Source organism: Embiotoca jacksoni, unplaced genomic scaffold (genome assembly GCF_022577435.1).
Source record: "Embiotoca jacksoni isolate LCO1_2020_lvr unplaced genomic scaffold, fEmbJac1.0.p SCAF_52, whole genome shotgun sequence".
Classification (NCBI taxonomy): Eukaryota; Metazoa; Chordata; class Actinopteri; family Embiotocidae; genus Embiotoca; species Embiotoca jacksoni.
Genome location: NW_027185406.1, coordinates 449,112 through 470,000, shown reverse-complemented (window position 1 = coordinate 470,000; position 20,889 = coordinate 449,112). Strand labels below are relative to the sequence as shown.

At 40.6% G+C, this 20,889-nt stretch overlaps 2 protein-coding genes across 6 annotated transcripts in view; both read left to right on the top strand.

Annotated features, from left to right (window-relative positions):
- The window catches only part of msraa (methionine sulfoxide reductase Aa), a 25,834-nt gene extending 9,900 nt beyond the window's left edge, over window positions 1-15,934 (top strand). For 3 of the 5 annotated variants that reach the window (XM_069172338.1, XM_069172341.1, XM_069172342.1), the window contains 5 exons: window positions 1,322-1,390; window positions 1,533-1,652; window positions 4,745-4,849; window positions 5,489-5,595; window positions 15,113-15,934. In XM_069172338.1, coding sequence (XP_069028439.1) covers window positions 1,322-1,390; window positions 1,533-1,652; window positions 4,745-4,849; window positions 5,489-5,595; window positions 15,113-15,283 — 572 coding nt within the window. In that variant the 3' untranslated portion in view covers window positions 15,284-15,934. Of the gene's footprint in view, window positions 1-67; window positions 173-1,321; window positions 1,391-1,532; window positions 1,653-4,744; window positions 4,850-5,488; window positions 5,596-15,112 lie in introns of all 5 variants that reach the window. The other 2 variants (XM_069172339.1, XM_069172340.1) reach the window with 1 other exon arrangement.
- LOC138212091 (uncharacterized) overlaps window positions 15,124-20,889 on the top strand; it is a 37,414-nt gene continuing 31,648 nt past the window's right edge. The window contains exons 1-3 of the mRNA XM_069172335.1: window positions 15,124-15,206; window positions 18,633-18,789; window positions 19,866-19,962. Coding sequence (XP_069028436.1) covers window positions 18,694-18,789; window positions 19,866-19,962 — 193 coding nt within the window. The 5' untranslated portion in view covers window positions 15,124-15,206; window positions 18,633-18,693. The remainder of the gene's footprint in view (window positions 15,207-18,632; window positions 18,790-19,865; window positions 19,963-20,889) is intronic.

The window sequence follows — 20,889 nt, the reverse complement described above, 5'->3', positions numbered from 1 at the left end:
ACACACACACACACACACAACACGCACGCTCAGCCTCCGGCATGCTAACGCGTGTTATCTCAACCAGGTGGCCGGGCGGCCTCGGATGAGTCCTCGTGCACCTCTGGCTCTGCGCTGATTGGAGTGAATGCAGCTGCTATGAAATTATGCAGAGCTCCTCGCCACTGTTTAAGTGGGTCACCGTGTGTGTGTGTGTGTGTGTGTGTGTGTGTGTGTGTGTGTGTGTGTGTGTGAATTCACAACTGTATTTTGTGCATTTTAGCAGCGCCGTCTTGTTTTAAGCACATTTTCTGAAATAATTTTGTTTTTATTGTATGTTTGTAAAGATGTTCCCTCCTTGACTGGAAATTGAACTTTTACACGTTTAAAGCAACAATTTAAACGTCCGTTTTAAAAAAAACATATCGGCTTAAATATTGATTAATCGATCAGACTTTATTGATATGCCACTTTTCATACAAATAAATTCCAAAGTGCTTTGCATGGTAGAAACAATAGAAACAACTCTCCTCCAACCTCCACATCCACGTGGAAACAATAAATGACTACGCCGTAAATAGAAAATGAATAAAGGAAAATTCAGCGATCTGATTGGTCAACTCTTACATTTGGGACGTGCTCAAATCACCGTGACGACACACGCTGCTCCTCACGAGGAAATATCACTCCGCCTCCTCAACGGGAATATAGAGTGAGAATTGAATATCATATAATGCGCAATATTAACACGTGACATGCTGACGCACGTTTTAACACGTGACACGGTGCTAAAATCTTAAAAAATACACGAGTCCGTCGATGTCTCTTTTTTTTTTTTTCCTCAGGTAGGTTACTCACGACCAGACCGAGCTAGCTGAGCAGTTTAGTGTTTCTAGATGACGTATTTAATCAGTTTGAGAAACCATCTCTGGAACGCAATAATCTCCGTTGCTAGGGTGGTTGCTAAGGGGTCGGCCTCCATCCCGGAGCGGTAAACGTCGCGGTCGCTTCCGCCGGAGCGACCGCCTGTTGTTCCGGGCGTCAGCGTGTTGCCGCGGAAACGGAGCTCCCCGCGACCGAAGAGTTTTATAGTCCGGGTGTAATATCGCTCAACGGGAAACGGAGGAACTGAAGCTAAATGCCACGCAGATCTGTGACGAGGGAAAACAACAGAGAATAAAATAAATGAAACTTATTGAAGATTCAGAAGTAAAATCAACCAAAAAAAACTATCATCAAACTTCGACGGTCGACGGCTGTAGTTTTGACCTTTTTATGCGTTTAAATGTTCGTAACCTCGCTTTCCGTTTCTCTCTCTTGTTTTTTTCTTTTCTTAATGCAGCAAAACACGACGTGAACGGAAACCGAACCGTTCCACCTTTTCCGGACGGGACGGAGTCGGTCATGTTCGGTGAGTCTCCGAGCGCCGCGGGCCGAGCGGAGCTCATGCTCCGCGGTGCCGGCGTCTTTTCTTGTTTCGTTAAAGCCGATCGGACGTAAAAAAAAAAAAATAAATAAATAAATATACGTTCTGCCGTCTTTCCCTTCGAAAGGTATGGGCTGCTTCTGGGGAGCCGAGAGGAAGTTCTGGAAACAGAAAGGAGTTTACTCCACCCAGGTGGGCTACTCCGGAGGCTACACACCCAACGCCACCTATGAGGAAGTTTGCACAGGTAACCACACACACACACACACACACACACACACACACACACACACACACACACACACACACACACACACACACACAGTGTTGTCTTTGGAGAGTCAATAAATCGTAGGATAAAAAACAAGCCAACACATAAACAGAGGAGTGAATCATCTCCCCCAGGTCCTATTATGGGATAAGGTTGTTATTGATGCCTGACCACTCTGGACACAGACTGTGTGTGTGTGTGTGTGTGTGTGTGTGTGTGTGTGTGTGTGTGTGTGTGTGTGTGTGTGTGTGTGTGAAGCGTGTCCAGACCTCCGGTCCGTTGGGTCGTCGATTATTGATTATAACATCAGAAAAAGGTGAAGTGCTGGAAATAAGAGAAAAGAAAAATTTATTAAAAGTGAGTAAAGAGTTTGATGAGATGTTTTGTTTTTTGGTTTTTTTTGGACAATGACAAATATTTGTTTATTTGGAGAATGTGTGTTTGCTGTTTACTTTTTTTATATATATTATATTTGGGACTACTGTCCAGCAAATTATCTTTTTTTTTTGTTGGTTTTGTATTTTATCGCCTCTTTTCAACGCACCGTCCTGTTGGAGAACCCCGTTGCCATGGCGCCACAGTTCACGTGGTTCGCAGCAACCGTTTTTCCGCTCGGACGCCTTCAGAAGGTGCCAGTACAACTTAAAACAGAAGGTGGGGAAGGAGAACGAGGGACAGGTGAAACTAACCAAGGGGGCGGGGCGAACGATCAGTACGAAGGGCGGGAAGTCATTTCAATTCAACTCATTTCAAAATCGATCGGGAAGCAAAAAAAAAACCCAGACTGACCTCGAGACTATGAAGCAGAAGAGAAGTCCAAAACCAGAACATCCTCAGAAGGTCCCGGTGGACCTCGGTGTCGACGGTCTGACTCTGGGGGGGACGGATTCAACGGTGACACGACCGACCGCCGACGGCAAAGAAAAACCCACCCGGGCGTCTCCTCGACCCGGTCAGACGGTGAAGCTCCGCCCCCCTTCTTTGAAACGTGAACGTCACTCGTTGGTCGCCGTCACACTTCCTGAAACGTTTCGAGAGTCTCCGTTGACGATTTCCAGAGAATCTCGGAAGAAAGTGCTGACGCGGCAAAAACAACAAACACTAAAACGCGTTTAACTCCGGTGCTACTTCCGGTTCATGTGAAGCAATCCTCAGTCTCTAAAACTTTTTAAACATCTCCCTTCACTTCCTGTGATTTTTTTTTTTTGTTTGGGGGGGATTTTTTGTTTTCTTCCTGGTAAATATTTCCCATTAAATTCAAAAACTTCCAATTTAGTTTGGTTTTTCACCACATTCACGTGTCACCGTATTTAACGTACACGCAAGTTGATCGTTAACCGGCCATCCCGAAAAAACGAGATTCTCTCCAAACGCCGACTGTTTTCTAAAACAAACCCCCTCCACCTCCTCCCACCTCCCTCCACCTCCCTCCCCACCTCCCCTCCCCCCAACCAAAAAACAAAAAAGCTAATGAGAAACGGCTCTGAACTGCCGGATGTGTTTTTTTTTAATTAGCGCCGTGTCTTGGCGGATTAATAAAAGAGGCCACTTGGCTAAATGAAGTGCTCCTCACGCCGTCACGTCTTCGGCACAGACACACGGGAACAGGAAAAAAAAAAAGAAGAACGATCTTAATATTCATGGCTGGTTAAATATTTACAGTCAGATCAGCGCTGGTTCAAGATGTAATGATTAAATTAACATTTTTAAGACCCGAGTACCTGCGATATTAGATTTGGAACAAACACAACACTCCCACACCGGTTATTATTTCTCTCATTCTTGCACTCCTTCATTGTGTTCTCGTTGTTGTTGTTGTTGTTGTTGTTTTGTAGTAGCTGTCAATCGGGGAGGGAAAACAATGGAGTAAACAAGTCTGTATAATGTGAAAATCGACATAATTACCAGCGGAGTTTGTTTTCCAGCAGACGGTTTGTTAAAGCCGTGCAGGCGACAAATTTAATCTCGTCATTCATGTTTAGTCTTTAGTCTATTTTTAGAAGTTACAGTCGTCGGCGAAGCAAAAAAAAAAAAAGAGACCGATGACGTGTATAAAAAAAAAAAAAAAAAGCACAATAACTCAAAGCAATGCTTTTAAAAAATCAACACGACGACGGAAAAAATGAAGTGTTGCCGGGAAGAAAAAGTCGTTTGTTGAAACGTTTACCGACTCTCCGACATGTTGAATTAACGCCTTAAAAAACTCACGAGTGAAAAATGCTGACGGGTGGATTCTGATCTTGTCGTGTAAATGTGCGACTGACGCTAACAGCCGCGAGAACTGGATATAGTGCAGTACTACTCAGGGGCCACTAGGGGCCACTAGGGGCCGGCTCCGACAAAACGACGACCTCTAGCTCCAATAGACTTCCATTAAAAAAAAAAAGCATCTTCTCTCATGAAATACTGTTTGACGCGAACACACGTTGACTTTACCGGATCATAACATGATCGTTCCGTCTCCGACCGACCTACCGCCGTACCTTCTCATTCCTCGACCGAGATGAATTTATTCCTGCGAGATCGGCGTTCATTTAATATCGACCGCTGCTTTTGTCTCCGTTCGCCAATATCAGCCGTTGAAATCCATAACTTCAGATATTAAAAAAAGTAATAACGCGGAGAGAGAGAGAGAGAGATGCACCCCGGTAGAGTGGCGGTGGGACGAGAGACGGAGGAAGGAAGACGAGGTGTCACGAAGCGGGTCACGCTCATTACCGGCGACAGCTGCTATTTTTTTCAGCTTTTTTTGGGGGGGAAGCGTTTTTTTTTTTCTTCCAGGGGCGGGTGGGGGGGGGGAGGGGGGGATCGGGACGTTTTAAAGACCCTTCAAATCGAAAGATTATTCGCAATACCTGGTGATATTGGGGAAAGTATTGACGGGGGATAAAAGTTCTGAAGCGGACGGTCAAAAAGCTCCAGAACCAGACGGAGGAAGCGGATCTCGAGTCGGGCGTTTCTTGTTTTCTAAAGTCAAGAAATAAACCGACCCGACACCGAAGCCGACACGGATCTGAAAATTGTTTCCGACATGGCGAGCGAACGGTGACGGACGTTGTGTTCGGCAGGCGGGACGGGCCACGCCGAGGTGGTGCGGGTCGTCTTCCATCCGGAGCGGATCAGCTTCGCCGGACTCCTCAAAGTGTTCTGGGAGAACCACAACCCGACTCAAGGTACGACGGCACCGAAACCACTGACTTTTAAATTGACTTAAAAAAAAATATATATATTATTATTCATTAAACGAGGCGAGTTTATTCGTACAGCACATTTCAACAACGAGGCAATTCAAAAGTGCTTCACATAAAACCATTAAAAAGCATCAAAACATAAAAGGCAATAGAAAAAGGACATTTAAAAACAATTAAGGGATAAAAATGATTTAAAAAAAAAAAAAAAAAGTGCCTGAAATGCTGTTTTGACACGGTGAAAACAGAAAAAGTGTTATTTTCCAATTAGGCTTCATATTTATTTATTTTTTCTCTGATTTTTCCACCAGGCGGTTTTATTAACCAGCAACCGGCAGAAATAACGATTCTGATGACGCAGATTTCATTAAAACTGAGAAAAAAACATTTTGGTGGTGCCTATAATATATCAAGTGTTGGTTTTTTTCCCTCATTTCCTGTTTCTTACAAGACCGCGTAGAGAAAACGTTCGGAGGACAAGATTAGTTGACTTCTAGTTTTGGATTAAAAAAAAACATTTCTTGAAAAAAGACGCTTTTGAAACTTAAAGTAATTTTGTCGATATCGCCGACTCGGCTTCGCTTTACGAACCCTGAATGCCGACGAAGTTTTTTTTGTTCTCAGGGATGCGTCAGGGGAACGACGTCGGGACGACGTACCGGTCGGCCATCTACACCTTCACGCAGCAGCAGCTCCAGGAAGCCTTGGCCTCCAAAGATCAATACCAGAAGGTACGTGGCGTGTTTTTTGTTTTTGTTTTTTTGTTATGATGAGTTATTTAAAGTATCTTTATTAAGTTTTTTTTGGTGATGTCTTGGTTTTAAATATTATAACCAGAGAAACTGTCGAAGTCTTTCATAGTTCTGCTTCGGCATTCAGGTTTGTTTGTGTTTCTTTAAACCGAATAAATCAGACCGGCATTACGTCGTCCAGATCGGGCTCTCATAGGCCACGCCCCTTTTTCTAGAGGGGAACAAATATAGAATAAATATAGAATAAATATAGAATAAATATAGAACAAATATAGAACAAATATAGAATAAATATAGAATAAATATAGAACAAATATAGAACAAATATAGAATAAATATAGAACAAATATAGAACAAATATAGAATAAATATAGAATAAATATAGAACAAATATAGAATAAATATAGAACAAATATAGAATAAATATAGAATAAATATAGAACAAATATAGAACAAATATAGAACAAATATAGAATAAATATAGAATAAATATAGAATAAATATAGAACAAATATAGAATAAATATAGAACAAATATAGAATAAATATAGAATAAATATAGAACAAATATAGAACAAATATAGAACAAATATAGAATAAATATAGAATAAATATAGAACAAATATAGAATAAATATAGAACAAATATAGAATAAATATAGAACAAATATAGAACAAATATAGAACAAATATAGAATAAATATAGAATAAATATAGAACAAATATAGAACAAATATAGAATAAATATAGAACAAATATAGAATAAATATAGAACAAATATAGAACAAATATAGAATAAATATAGAACAAATATAGAACAAATATAGAATAAATATAGAATAAATATAGAACAAATATAGAACAAATATAGAATAAATATAGAACAAATATAGAACAAATATAGAATAAATATAGAACAAATATAGAACAAATATAGAATAAATATAGAACAAATATAGAACAAATATAGAACAAATATAGAATAAATATAGAACAAATATAGAACAAATATAGAACAAATATAGAATAAATATAGAACAAATATAGAATAAATATAGAATAAATATAGAATAAATATAGAACAAATATAGAACAAATATAGAATAAATATAGAACAAATATAGAATAAATATAGAATAAATATAGAATAAATATAGAACAAATATAGAACAAATATAGAATAAATATAGAACAAATATAGAATAAATATAGAATAAATATAGAACAAATATAGAATAAATATAGAACAAATATAGAATAAATATAATGCATTTAGGGTCGACGGGGGAACTGAAGGAAGTTGAGACTTTTCTCCGAACTTTCTACGTTAAACTAGCTCGTTTGAACAGCCGCCGCGTCGTCGCAACAACTCTGAATCATGGAAACTCTCTTTAGATCCTCCTCCATCCTTCTTGTCATTTTCTACCTCCTCCATCCTTCTTGTCATTTTCTACCTCCTCCATCCTTCTTTTCATTTTCTACCTCCTCCATCCTTCTTCTTGTCATTTTCTACCTCCTCCATCCTTCTTCTTGTCATTTTCTACCTCCTCCATCCTTCTTGTCATTTTCTTCCTCCTCCATCCTTCTTCTTGTCATTTTCTACCTCCTCCATCCTTCTTCTTGTTATTTTCTACCTCCTCCATCCTTCTTGTCATTTTCTACCTCCTCCATCCTTCTTGTCATTTTCTACCACCTCCATCCTTCTTGTCATTTTCTACCTCCTCCATCCTTCTTCTTGTCATTTTCTACCTCCTCCATCCTTCTTCTTGTCATTTTCTACCTCCTCCATCCTTCTTCTTGTCATTTTCTACCTCCTCCATCCTTCTTGTCATTTTCTTCCTCCTCCATCCTCCTTCTTGTCATTTTCTACCTCCTCCATCCTTCTTGTCATTTTCTACCTCCTCCATCCTTCTTCTTGTCATTTTCTACCTCCTCCATCCTTCTTCTTGTCATTTTCTACCTCCTCCATCCTTCTTCTTGTCATTTTCTACCTCCTCCATCCTTCTTGTCATTTTCTTCCTCCTCCATCCTTCTTCTTGTCATTTTCTACCTCCTCCATCCTTCTTGTCATTTTCTACCTCCTCCATCCTTCTTGTCATTTTCTACCTCCTCCATCCTTCTTGTCATTTTCTACCTCCTCCATCCTTCTTGTCATTTTCTACCTCCTCCATCCTTCTTCTTGTCATTTTCTACCTCCTCCATCCTTCTTGTCATTTTCTACCTCCTCCATCCTTCTTGTCATTTTCTACCTCCTCCATCCTTCTTCTTGTCATTTTCTACCTCCTCCATCCTTCTTGTCATTTTCTACCTCCTCCATCCTTCTTGTCATTTTCTACCTCCTCCATCCTTCTTCCTTTCATCTCACTCCGACTCCACTTCCCAGAATGCCCCTCTCTCTGCTCGCCAGCCATCTTTCTCGCCCACATTTTTTTGTTGTTGTGTGTAATATTTAAGAATATAACGGTTCAACCATCTCCGGCGCCGTTTTCTTTTATTTTTTTTTAATGTCGGCGCACACAATAGACGTTCACACGCCGCCTCTCTCTCTCCTGCTGAGGCTTCGCTCCGCCACCATTCCACCAAAGGGCTTGTTGCCATGGAAACTGACGAGGTAGAGGGTACTCTACTCTATTCTATTCTATTCTATTCTATTCTATTCTATTCTATTCTATTCTATTCTAGTCCGGTCTTCATTAGAGTCCCCCCTTTCTCTCTCTCTCTCTCTCTGTCGTTCTTCACCCCGTTCGCCCTTCCTCTCCTCTCATCCCTAAAATCCTTTTTTTTTTTTCTTCTCCTTCAGTTTCGCTGCTGAACGTTCAAGAACGCAAAAATCCATTTGAAAGTCGGTCGTTATTGATCGTTTGTTTGTCCTGATGGTTTTTGGTGATTTTTTATGTGTGTGTGTGTGTGTGTGTATGTGTGTGTGTGTGTGTGTGTGTGGCACGAATAGCTAACAAAGTTGGAAACGGGAAGTTAAGAAGGAGTGAAAATGAGTCCTCAGCGAGTATTATGGATAACATGGTGGCGAGTAAAGAGGACGATAGAAGATATAAAAAAAATTTAAAAAAAAGTTAGCTGACGGAGACAGAAAGAGTTTCGTAAATTTAGAGAGACAACTTTTGACTTTGACTCGACTAACTTCGTTATAACCACAACAGTCATCGATTGTAGGGACGAATCGTGATCTGTGAATATCCGAAACAGTCAGCAGATTCTAAAAAGAAATCTATTAATTTGCCGGCTTTCGTTCTTCCTCGTTTCCCCTCTTTATTTTTTTTTTTAACCGTCGCCCGGTTGTAATGCGTCACTCCCGCCAGAAGGTGGCGGTAACGCGCCCCGGGAGCCACGCAGGACCGCTCCTTCAAAATAAAAGAGGACTAGCTGCCGGCAGGGCTGGCCGATCCTCAGTCTGACACGGCTGCGACGAGCGTTAAACCGGGCGAAGTCGGTTTGACGTCGGGCCCTCGTCCCAACGGACGCTCTTCCCTTCAGATCCGTCGAAGGCGACGCTTTCCCGAAGTTGAAAGTGAGCGTCTCCTTCGCGTTAACGATTGCGGGGAGATTATTTCGGAGCGTTTTCATGGGATCGTGTTTTAGATTCCCTCCATCTCGCCACCGCACGGCTTCGTCGAAAGTCCCTCTCCAGGTTTTGTTTTTCCTCCTCTCAATTTTTTTCTCACCAGATTGTACCCCCCCCCCCCCCCACACCACCACCACCACCACCACCACCACCACCATCCTCTCCCATCTGTGTGTGTGTGTGTGTGTGTGCGTGCGAGCAGTTGGCCTATAGCAAACACACTTCCATGCCAAACCATCTGGGCCTTAAATCTGTCCTCCACCGAAAAAAAAAAAAGAAAAAAAAAAAAATCGCTTTAGTTGCAAAACTACCGCGCACACGGGCGAACACATCCACCTCCGGTCGGGGCGTGTGCGTTCAAGATTGTGTATGTGTGTGTTGTTGTTTTTTTTTGTTGTTGTTTTTTTGTGGACCGTCCGTAACAACATTAGACATCTTCTACGCGAGATGTGTTTCCCCGAAGCTCCTGCATCTTTAAATTCGAGCGTCTCTGCTGCCAAGAAAAGACGAGAAAATGTGAATAATTTATTGCGGTTGGGGGTTTTTCCCCCCTTTTTTTTTTTTTTTCAAGAGTAGATGCATCATTTTTCCGGCATTAACCCCCGTTGCATAAAACCGGCGTGCGCTCGTACGTCGCCGTCCTTAAAATATTTATGAATTTGTGCCCCCCCCCCTCCTCCAAAAAAAAAAAATCCCACTTAAGTCTTTTGTCTGCGCAGCGAATACGGCTGCAACCTTAAAATGGAAAAACCATCACAGCACAGGAAAAAAACAAAAAACACATGTGAGCATAAAAAAAAACAAAAAAACCAATGAAATACTGGTCTGTAAAAAATAAAATAAAATAAAATAAAATAAAGACGTAACGTTTGGGCCAGCGGCGGTGATGACGAGAGATATAAAAAAAAAGGGGTAAAAAGAAATAAAATAAAAGACTGTGGTTAATTTGGTGTCGGGGTATTGACTGTGTTCGCTTCGCCACCCGGCTTGATTGTATTGTTCACACACAGGGAGTGATTGTGTGTGTGTGTGTGTGTGTGTGTGTGTGTGTGTGTGTGTGTGTGTGTGTGTGTGTGTGTGTGTGTGTGTGAGGTACAACAGCACTGCAGAAAATTACCTTGCAGGCGGCCGGCGGTTGTCTGCAGCATGAAAGGAGCCTCCCCCTTTTCCTTTTCTCGCCTCCTACCCGTCATTAAGGGTGTGCACTGCGTCTAAAATTGCAGGTGGAAGTGGCGACGCTCTCTTGTGTGTGTGTGTGTGTGTGTGTGTGTGTGTGTGTGTGTGTGTGTGTGTGTGTGTGTGTGTGCTTTACGTAACATCGTGTGCTGGCTCTGTGGATGCAGGCGACGGGATGCTGGAGCGGTTCGTCCTCATTGTCCTGGCAGCCTCTTTTTCTTTTCAAGAAACATTCATACGTCCGGCTCCACAACATGAAACAGCTGCTCTTCTTCTTTCTTTCTGCCTTTTTTTTTGTTTTTTTCTTTTGTCTCTTAAAAAAAAAAAAAAAAAAAATCCCTCTCTGCTTTTTTTTTTCTTTCTTATAAACGTGCCAACACATCACCCCTTTTTTTTTTTTTTTTTTTTTTCCATCCTCGTCTTCCGTCTCGTCGGCGCTTATCAGCGTAGTTCACGTTTTTTTTTTTGGTTTTTTTTTTTTTGTCCGCCGCTTCCAGTCGAGGTATTTTGCATTCCTAATGAGAAAATCTTACTTCTCCTGACATGCAAATTAATGCATGTGATTTATGCATTTTTTTTTTTTTTTTTTTTACAGCAGGGGGCTGCTAAGACCCCGCCCCCTCCACCCTCCTCCACCCCACACACACACACACACACACACACACACACACACACACAAGTAAAGACAAACACAATGAGAGGACGTCAGGAAGGTTTATTTTTTTGAAACGTGCCGCTACGTGCAGCGGGAGAGCTGTGCAGCCATTTTGGGGATCACAGGTCGACTTGTCAGCCGACGTATTTTATTTTATTTTATTTTTATTTTTTATGCCAATACGAGCAGTTAGCTTGAAAGGTGGCTTTGAAAAAAAAAAAAAAATAAATCAGCCGTAGTATCAAAAAAAAAAAAAAAATAGAAAAAAATTTCAGCATTTTTATTTCTTTATTTTCTAACACGACCAAAAAAAAAAAAAAAAAAGACGTAAAACGCGATCGGTTAAACGGGCGGATGATCTCCCTTCGTACGACACGCAGAGATCAGAGGACGTAAACGCGGCAGAGATTCTCTCGCAAAGAGCCGGAAAAGAAACGGCCGCTCGTAAGTTAGGGGAATAACTTAACTACGTATATAGTTTTTTGGGGGGGAGGGGCCTGGACCGCGACAGCAGGAGGCGGAGCTATAAAGAAGTCATAGTTACGGATTAACGCTGCGACTTTTTAAATTCTAAGCCCCTCCCATTTTTTGACACGGCTCTAGTTTAGACGGGTTTCTTTCCAGAGGGGTTCCCGATCGATGGAGAAACACTGGTGGGTTTTTCTCATTAAATCTCATATTAAAACGCTTTATTTTGATTTTTCTTTTAAACCAGTTTGAGTCAATTAAATAAACGAAAGAAATGCGTACATGGAAGGAAAAAAAAAAATGAAAAAGAGACTTGAACACGAGTCGCTCTCGGACACGTTCGTTTCCACAACGTGGAGGGAAAAAGTTTGGATCTACGAAGTTGGTTTTTAGAAATAAAGCAGAGGCTTTTTAAAAAAAACAACAACAACTTCCAATTAGTTCTATTTTGATTCATTTCCCCTCTTTCGTCTGCTAATTTATTTTCTTTATTTTTTTAAACGTGACCTTAAACCTGCCCGCTGTACACATAAACCCACCTCGCCGCCGAGTATCCCGCGGCGACGGACCGCTGCGCTGCACCTCCTCGCTGATTGAAATCGTGGCGTCGGCGAAGCCGAGCTTCACAGGAAGCGCTGAATCAAACAGCGGGGAGGCCGAACGCCGCGTCCCCGAAACGTCCCTTAAACGTCCCTTCGGAGGTTTTCCTGCCTACAAAAGCCTCCCGGGTTCGTTCTGCCGTCGTCTTCGTCTTCGTCTTCATCAACATCCGACGTCAATGAAGCTCAAACGGTTTCTCAAACAATTACCTCTCGCTAAGAATCCAAGGCGCCGATGTGTGAAATTACCCGACGCAGTTTGAAGTCTGATTGTTTTTTTTTTGTGCTAAAAATAAAGTTTTTAGTATTCCCCCAGAGGAGGTCGAACCGTGAAGATGACATCGCTCGTCTGTACGTTCACGAACGTTACGAACGCCAAAACTCGTAAGCGATAAAGTGATGACGGTTCGTATCCAAAAAAGGTCAAAGTTCAACTTGACTCCGACGTCGTAATATGCTGCAAAAACACCGATCTGCTGCGCTTTTATTTTGGAGGACAGACTAATTTCTGTCGACTTCAAAATAAAAGTTTTTTTTTTTTTTTTTACTTTCTTTAAATCATTTTTTTCCAACGCACTCAAAACGGCCCAGCGACCCACTTTTTGGGTTTCGACCCTCCGGTTAAGAAACGTAACAGCGCGTCGTGGAAAAAAACAAAAAAAAACAGCTTCTTCACTTGAACTGCTCAAATTTGTATTTATTCATCAAAACTTTTGCTTTAATGTCTCGTAAAACGTAAAAAAAAAAAAATCGTGACTTAACTTTCCGAACGGTTATTTCTACGAAATATTTTGTTTCAAGTTTGCGAAAGATTCGACCTCCAATTTGCTTCTTTTAAAAGAAACATTTTTTCAAATAAAGCTTTCTCCTTATTACTAGAAATCTACTGGAACAAATTAATGCAAGAAAAATAAACATGATTTCACCAAAAAGTAGATCGCTGATAATACGAAACTCGCGTCGCACCCTTCACGTGTACTAAAATAAAGATTGTAAAGGTGAAAGAAGTTGAGATGCTTCTCTTTTATTTTATTTTACTGTGTATAAAATATTTCAGTGGATTACCAACTTGAAGCAGCTACTTAACCACAGGATATGGAGCATATAATCAAGCCTGATAATATGAATTATGAATAAATTATAGTATGCGTATTTCTCAGTGGAGTAGCTACTTAAAATGATGCGAAGCACTCAGCTTTTAAATAATTAACCTAAATGCCTCAGACGGGAACGTTTGCATTGACGTGAAATTTAAATCAAATAAACACGAAGCGGCTCTCGGCGTTTTTATTCGGTTAAAAATGATGATCCTGAGTTTGGAGCTTCTGTTTTGCTGACCAACCGGATGATCACCAGAAACCTGCTGTTGGCTTTGTATATATATATATATATATATATATATTTATTTTTTATAGTACAAGATGAAAAAGAGCAGCTGTGCAGATAAAAAGCCGAAACATGTAAATGTCGCTCCAGATTTATCTCCTCCGCCGTCCAGGATGTGATCAAATAAAAAGAAAATGTGCCGGCACACACGCTAAAAACACAGAAACAGTCATCAGGAATGACTGTTACATCAGTGTGTGTGTGTGTGTGTGTTCCTTGTTTCTTCTTTGCCTTTTAATTTACCCGTTCGCCATCTGCTCGAGTCATTTTATTGACAAGGAGGTGAAGGTGTCACCACCAGCTGATTATATATATAATATAATCTGTATGTATTTCTGTAGGTCGTTTTTTATTTTTGTTTTTAAGACAAATAAGATGCTAATATTCACTTTGCAGGATAAAGTTTGTTTTGGATTGGTTCAGCTGAAAGTCGTTTTAAACGCAACTTTGCAGGTTTTCGTTCGCCTGGTTTTCCGGCTCGATGTAATTGGACCCCGACGGCGCTACGTCCCGCCCACCGATAGCAGAAACCGGACTGCACCACAGGCCTGTCAATCAAATGGACACGCCCCCAAAAATACCACTTTTGAGGCCCAACATCTCATTGATGATGGAATTATCTTCAGATGACTTTAGCGAATGACTCCACAGTGATTTACGGAAAAAAAACAACGATATTGACTCCTTGTGGCACTCGGTGGTATTGCAGTTTAACGCATTGGCCTCATTTTTCAGACCCGGAAGCTACGCCCACTTTTCTATCCAGTCTGTGGTCAGGTGACCCTGAACCATCCCCCTGGGTTTGCCGTCGTAGGCCGACGTTTTCGGCTGCGTTTGTCACATTTATATTTTAATGTGGTTTAAAAAAGAAAAAAAAAGAAGAAGAAAGTTTGCTTCTTTAAAGTGTTTCGGGACCAGTTTTTTGATTTTACGCTTTAAAATAAATACATTTAATTTGATTTAATAGAAAGGTGTGGCCCCGCCCCATCGAGGATTGTTCCCAGTCGTTGCGTCCAAGTGGGCGTCGACTATGGTCGCAGCCTTTTAACCAATCGGCGTTGGCCACCGTGTGACGTGTGTTGCGCAACCAAAACTCTACAAAACACTCATAATGTTGAAACTACTTTATCGCATTTTAGCCACGCCCACTTGCCACTGATTGGTCAGCCCCTTCAGAGTGGCTTAATGAATTTAATAACAGCAAAGACCGAAACTAAAACATATACCCCCCCCCCCCCCCCCCAAGTACCATTTATCACCTGCAGGTATGTCACACGTATCCGTGAACCGTCACCGGGGACGATATCTCGGTCGTCGTTATTAAAACGCCAGAGGGGATGATTAATGATTAATTCACGGCCGCCCACAACGACGACTAAATTAAAACTCAAATGTAAATACAGAAAGCTGAAGCCAAGTTTTCCTTTCAGATTATCTCTCCCACCTTTTTAATATTTAATCTCGTCCTCGTTATTTTCACCTGCATCCGGATCTAGAAAGCTGCGTAGTCTTCTTTGTTTGTTTTTGTGCGCATCATTTAAAGTCTCTGGCAATTGTAAATGTGTAGAAATGTAAAAAATGATGACGTTACTTTCTGTCGTGTTTTTTTTTTTCATTTTAATTTCCCCCCTCAGGTTCTGACGGAGGACGGCTTCGGTCCGATCACCACAGAAATCGCCGACGCGAAGCCGTTTTACTACGCCGAGGACTACCACCAGCAGTACCTGAGTAAAAACCCCGACGGGTACTGCGGGCTGGGAGGGACGGGCGTCTCTTGTCCAATAGAAGACAAGACGAAGGCGTAGGCGGCCAATGACGGCCGGGAATTCTCCGATCTCTCAAAATCGGACGCAAAAAGCTTTTGAGTTTTAAAAAATCAACGTCAGATTTAATTTTTTTTTTTTTTTTTGCTTTAGTCTTTTAAGCACTTCAGGTGGATAGTGATTTAAACCGGTGAACTTTTAGAATATTTTTCTGGATTCGAGACGACTTTTCGCGCTGTAAAAAAAACAAACAAACAAACAAAAAAAAACAGGTCAAAGGTCAAAGGTCAATCTGTGCTCATTGTTTCTGATAAAAACCCGGCTAACTCTGCTCATAGTAAACATACCGGTGCCTCAGAAAGGTTTAACACCAAACATACTTCAGGAAACACGCAGTACAATTTCATATTATATATCTGATCACACCTGATGCACACCTGGAGGACAGGTATGTAACGTAAAATCCCCGTCAGCACAAAATTTGTACCACAAAGGTGTTAAATTTAGTGCTTAAAGTGTGTTTTTACGAGGTTTTACCTGCACGGTAGAATATTTGTTTTATCGTCCTTTAAGATTTCAGGTGCTGCAGGTTTTTTCGTTGCTTATTTCAGAGCCGGTTGCTTTGAAACTGATGCAAGTTTACTTTTTTAAAAAAAATCTTTTAAAGGAAATAAAGCCGCTTCTGAAATTTGACATTTACTGCATCTGGATTTCTGTTTCCTGTCTTCCTGATCTACACACACACACACACACACACACACACACACACACACACACACACACACACACACGACACGCTCCACTTTGAGATAATTTTTTTTAAAAGCATCGTAAATGATCCTTTTTTGATGCGACGACACTTTTCGAGAGGTGGAGGGAAAAAAAAAATGGCATCTCGGAGCGCCGCGAGAACGACTGCAAATAATACAGCGGTCGTCCTAAAAATAATAACGAGTGGATCGCTCTGCAGTCTGTGAACTAAAATCAGCTTAAAATCCCGGGTTCACTAATCCGTCTCAGCTTCTGGATACTTAAAGCTGCAATTTTTTTTTTTTTTTTTTTTTTGTGTCCTTGCAAAATTTGATTTTAGGATTAAAAACTGTGTTCGTATGTCAGTGTTTGCTCTTTTGGCTCGTGTGTGTGTGTGTGTGTGTGTGTGTGTGTGTGTGTGTGTGTGTGTGTGTGTCGTGTTGCGGGGCAGGATTGTGGTTGACCTCCTTCCTCTGATCTTTGCCTGAAGCGATGTTCCAGCTCGTGACTCATCTGTCATCGCTGCTAATCTCCAAGCATGTGTGTTTGCACAGTGTGTGTATATATATATATGTGTGTGTGTGTGTGTGTGTGTGTGTGTGTGTTGATGGTGCAGCGTTGCAAACACACACACACACACACACTAGCAGGAGAGGAGAGTGTTTTCTCCGGTGCCAGGCCCTCCAAAGTTTGGCATCACCGTCACAAAAAGCCAAAGAAGGAAGAGCTGAGTGTCTTCTGGTGATGGCGCAGCGCCACCTTGGATCGGCGCTGCGTTGGATCGGCGCTGCGTTGGATCGGCGCTGCGTTGGATCGGCGCTGCGTTGGATCGCCTCCACGACGCGGCGCCGCGGCACCGGCCGGCTTTTAAAGCCAAAACCTCGCCGCTATTTTTGGGAAAGAGGTGACGATTGTCTGATGATTTTTGGTGCTAAAATTTGTCCCATTTATTATTGAAATTCAAATCCCCCCCCCCAAAGAAACCGTGTGCTCGTGTTTGGACCTTTAATTCTCCCACGAGGCCCCAAAACACGATTATTGTTGTTTTTTATTTTACATCTGATTTAAAAGAATAAATAAATAATCGATTAGTGATGACCTTTTTCCGTAGTTCCTGGTTTCTACTCAAACAAAATGCGCCGTTTATGGATGACGCCCACAGATGAAAACACCTTTTTTGTTTTTTTTAAAGATTTGTTTGTTGTGTTTGTCAACAATCATTTTTATTATATTTTTTGTGCTAGCCGTTACCTTAAAAAAAACGTTTACGCTAGCTCTATAGTGTAAATACTATCTGCCGTTTGCACTTCAATGCAGAACAACAATAATTCGATTGGTTAGAATAAAAGTTTGTTCAAATTTAAAAACGGCTCCGTTAATTTTCAAAAACACTTCTGAACGTGCGTCATTTGCTCGAAAGTAAACGATAAAACTAATATTTTGAAAAATCGACGACGCTTCATAATTTCTCGTAATTATCGGGAATTAATGTGAAACGTCTGATACGATTATTTGACGATATTCAGATAATGATCCGCAGGACGTGATTAATAATATCTCGAGCGTCTGACGATGACGTCAGCCAGTTGCTGAGTATTATTTTGACTTTTTTATGGACTTGCGATGCAAATTCAAACATGTCAGAAGTATAATTTTTTTTATTTTTTTTTACAGAATAACAGACAAAAACAGCATGAAGAATATTCTATAACTGTACGTGAACACACATTGTAACTGTCTCACTTATTTAATCAATATCAACTCTGTTCGACAGCGCTACGTTCAGGTCTGATCCAGAGTGCTTGATTATGCTGCCATCTTGTGGCAGGTTCAGAGTATGACCACCACGCTGAAGCCAAATAAACATCCTGTATTTAGATTTTCAGAATCTCTCCCTCACTCTTTACTAAAGCTTTATTTTGAAAGGTTTAACAGGAAGTCTGTTAATCTGGCCCCTTCACAGGCCGTTTGGAAGAAAACTATTTTTTAAAAAGTAATGTTTGTTTTCAGGGTCGTTTAATGAATTAACGAGTTGTCGAAACGCGTGGGTGGAGATAACAATGCTGTGTTACTATAGCAACGGTAAACTTCCTTCAACGGTAACTCAGCAGCTTCACAACAAAAGGTAACTGATTAAACCGGGGACTGTAGGCATCGTAGATTATAGAGAGAAAATATGTATTTATCTGTAAAAACATTTTTTTTTTAAATCTGATGTTTTATTTGACTTCTGGTTTTTAACACATAACTGTGGTGAAATATTTAAAAAGCTCTCTTGATTTAAGGTTTAAGTGTCCAAAATTTGGTTTGGAGGCTGTCGGTTTCTTTTTATGTTTCTGAAATATAGTTCAGCCAAAATATAACTGTATACGCATTTGCTAAATATATATACAGTTTGTCAATGTAGTCTGGTGTTGAACTTTCAGTGTTGGAGTTTTGAAAGTGCAACCACGACCAAACATGTAACTTTGGTTAGAGACTTTTATACTGATAACTAACTGACTGCTATAACTTCAATAATACAGAATCTGTCTTTCTGAAAACTAGTTAACGAACACAAACATAAAATCCTTAGCTCGTAAACAAGTTTCCGTGACTTGCTACCCTCAAATAATTACAACTTTTTTAACACAATTTTCAGCTCGTGCTCAGATGGAGACGAACTCGTAATAAAGGAGTCGTCCGTAAATGTGAGTCGGACGATGTCGGCTGAAATCACCACGGAGACGTCACACCGGAGGACACGCTCAGATTCAGGATCCCCGGGTGCCGATGCCCCTCAAACCACAAACCAGCGAGTAAGTAAAACCTTTTCTCCGCATCATAAAACAGCTGAACTTATTACGGGACAAATCCACCACTAAATAGTTTAATAATAATAATAATAATAATAATAATGATAAACTTTATTTGTACAGCACCCTTCATTTCAACAAATGCAGCTCAAAGTGCTTTTTCAGCAAAACAGAATTACAAGTGTGCGTCCAAGTAGAAGTGTTTGACATAAAAAAAGATACAGAAAAATAAATGACATGCATAAGAAACAGAAAAAATGCATTAAATTAAACACAAATTGGATTAAAATATAAAATAAGCAATTTTAAACATGTTTCTGTTTTTTTTTTTTTGTGTGTGTGTTTTGTTTCCATGAAAACTATTTTTTCTCAGAAGATTCCAGCTGACATGCTGTGAGGTCAGAGGTCAAGTTGAGCTGGATACTTTACATTTCAAATCTGCCGTATTTTCTCTGACTTCATCAAAACAGCTGTCGCCTCAAACAAGCAACAGTTCATACTTGTAACACTGTCTCCAAAATGTTATTGTTATTGTGTGCAAACCGAGAAGCTTTTCTGAACAGAGTTTCTACAGTAAAATCAGTAAGAAAAAAAAACGTGGAGCTCGGGATGAATCCAGCTCCTTTAAAAACTCTCTCTACATTTTTTTTTTTTCTTTTCAGTAAAGGAAACGTTTGGAGATTCATAAATAATTTCACTGGCGCATCAAATGCATTATTATGGAGAGTTTTTCTGCTTATGTGCGGTAATATTTGGATCCATGAAACTCCTCTGATCTCTTGAGTAAATATAAAATTAGGCACCGGTTCTTTTTTTTTTTGTACATCATTTGTGTCCACAGATCATAATAATTATAAATCACAGATTTGCTTATTTCTTGATAAATCATACCGTTTAACCCCCAAAAAGAAGATATTGGGGTGGAAGTTCTTTTTATTTATTTTTTTAAACCATACTGTCATCTTGCCACTAGATGGCAGCAGAACATCAGGATAATTTGTTTGCTTCTCAAACCGCCCTTCAGTCATTTGAACTGTTTTTTTTTTAAATTTATTTTTTTTTTTTTTTTGCCTTCGCAGGCTCTGGTCCGTCCGTTCGAGGTGCTTCAGATGCAGATCGAGCAGATCCACGAGGTTCTGCGGGAGCAGAACCGACTGCTGACCCTCTTAGCAGCAGGTCGGTGTTGGACACGTACATTCTTCCTGTCCACTACATCCACCGCAAAACACCTGATTTTTCAACATTTAAAGAACTCCACAGAGCAGATTCATTGCAAGAAACACCTCTGAGGGGGAAAAAAAAAAAAAAAAAAAAAAAAAAAAATCCCAGCAGGACTTCCTGTAAATTTCTTCACCTCCTTTTTCTTTTTTTTTTTTACCCTGAATTTGTCGACTTTCCGCTTCAGCGCCCGTTATTTATTGTAATTACCTTAAAAATCCCACGAAAGTGCTCTGAGGCCGGCTGACGCTCGGTCGCTGAGGCCATTACAGGCTTTTAAGAAGCAGACGGTGTGTGGCGCTGCGGAAGCAGCTGTAATGCGATCACAATTAGTGCGTGTTTTTCTTCTTCTTCATGTTTAGGGTGTGTTTGTTTTCTTCCCTCTGTTGTTGTTGTTATCGCCTCGACCCGACGGCCACCAGCAGCTCTCCTGTTGCGACACACGCAACTCGAAATCAGAACATAATAAATACAAAACATCGATTTCACTATTTTTCATTATTACTTTTTTGGCTGAAATGATTCGTTCTCGAGTTTCTTGTTTCTACAGTAAGTGAGGAACAGTTATGGATATTGTTAAGATGTTAATGATTCTGCGTATTGATTCGATACTGTAATGACACTGTAATTGGTTATTAATATAAAAAATAATATTAAATACTGTGTATAAATTAAAAGTGGTGAGTAGCGAACTGCAGCAGGATTATTTTACTTTTATTCTGACAGTAGTTTATCTGCAGCCCCCTCATCACTGAATAATTGCCCCGCCCATATCCCTAATGCCCCGCCCATATCCATAATGCCCTGCCATATCCATAATGCTCCGCCCATATCCATAATGCCCCGCCCATACCCCTATTACCCCACCCATATCACCAATACCCC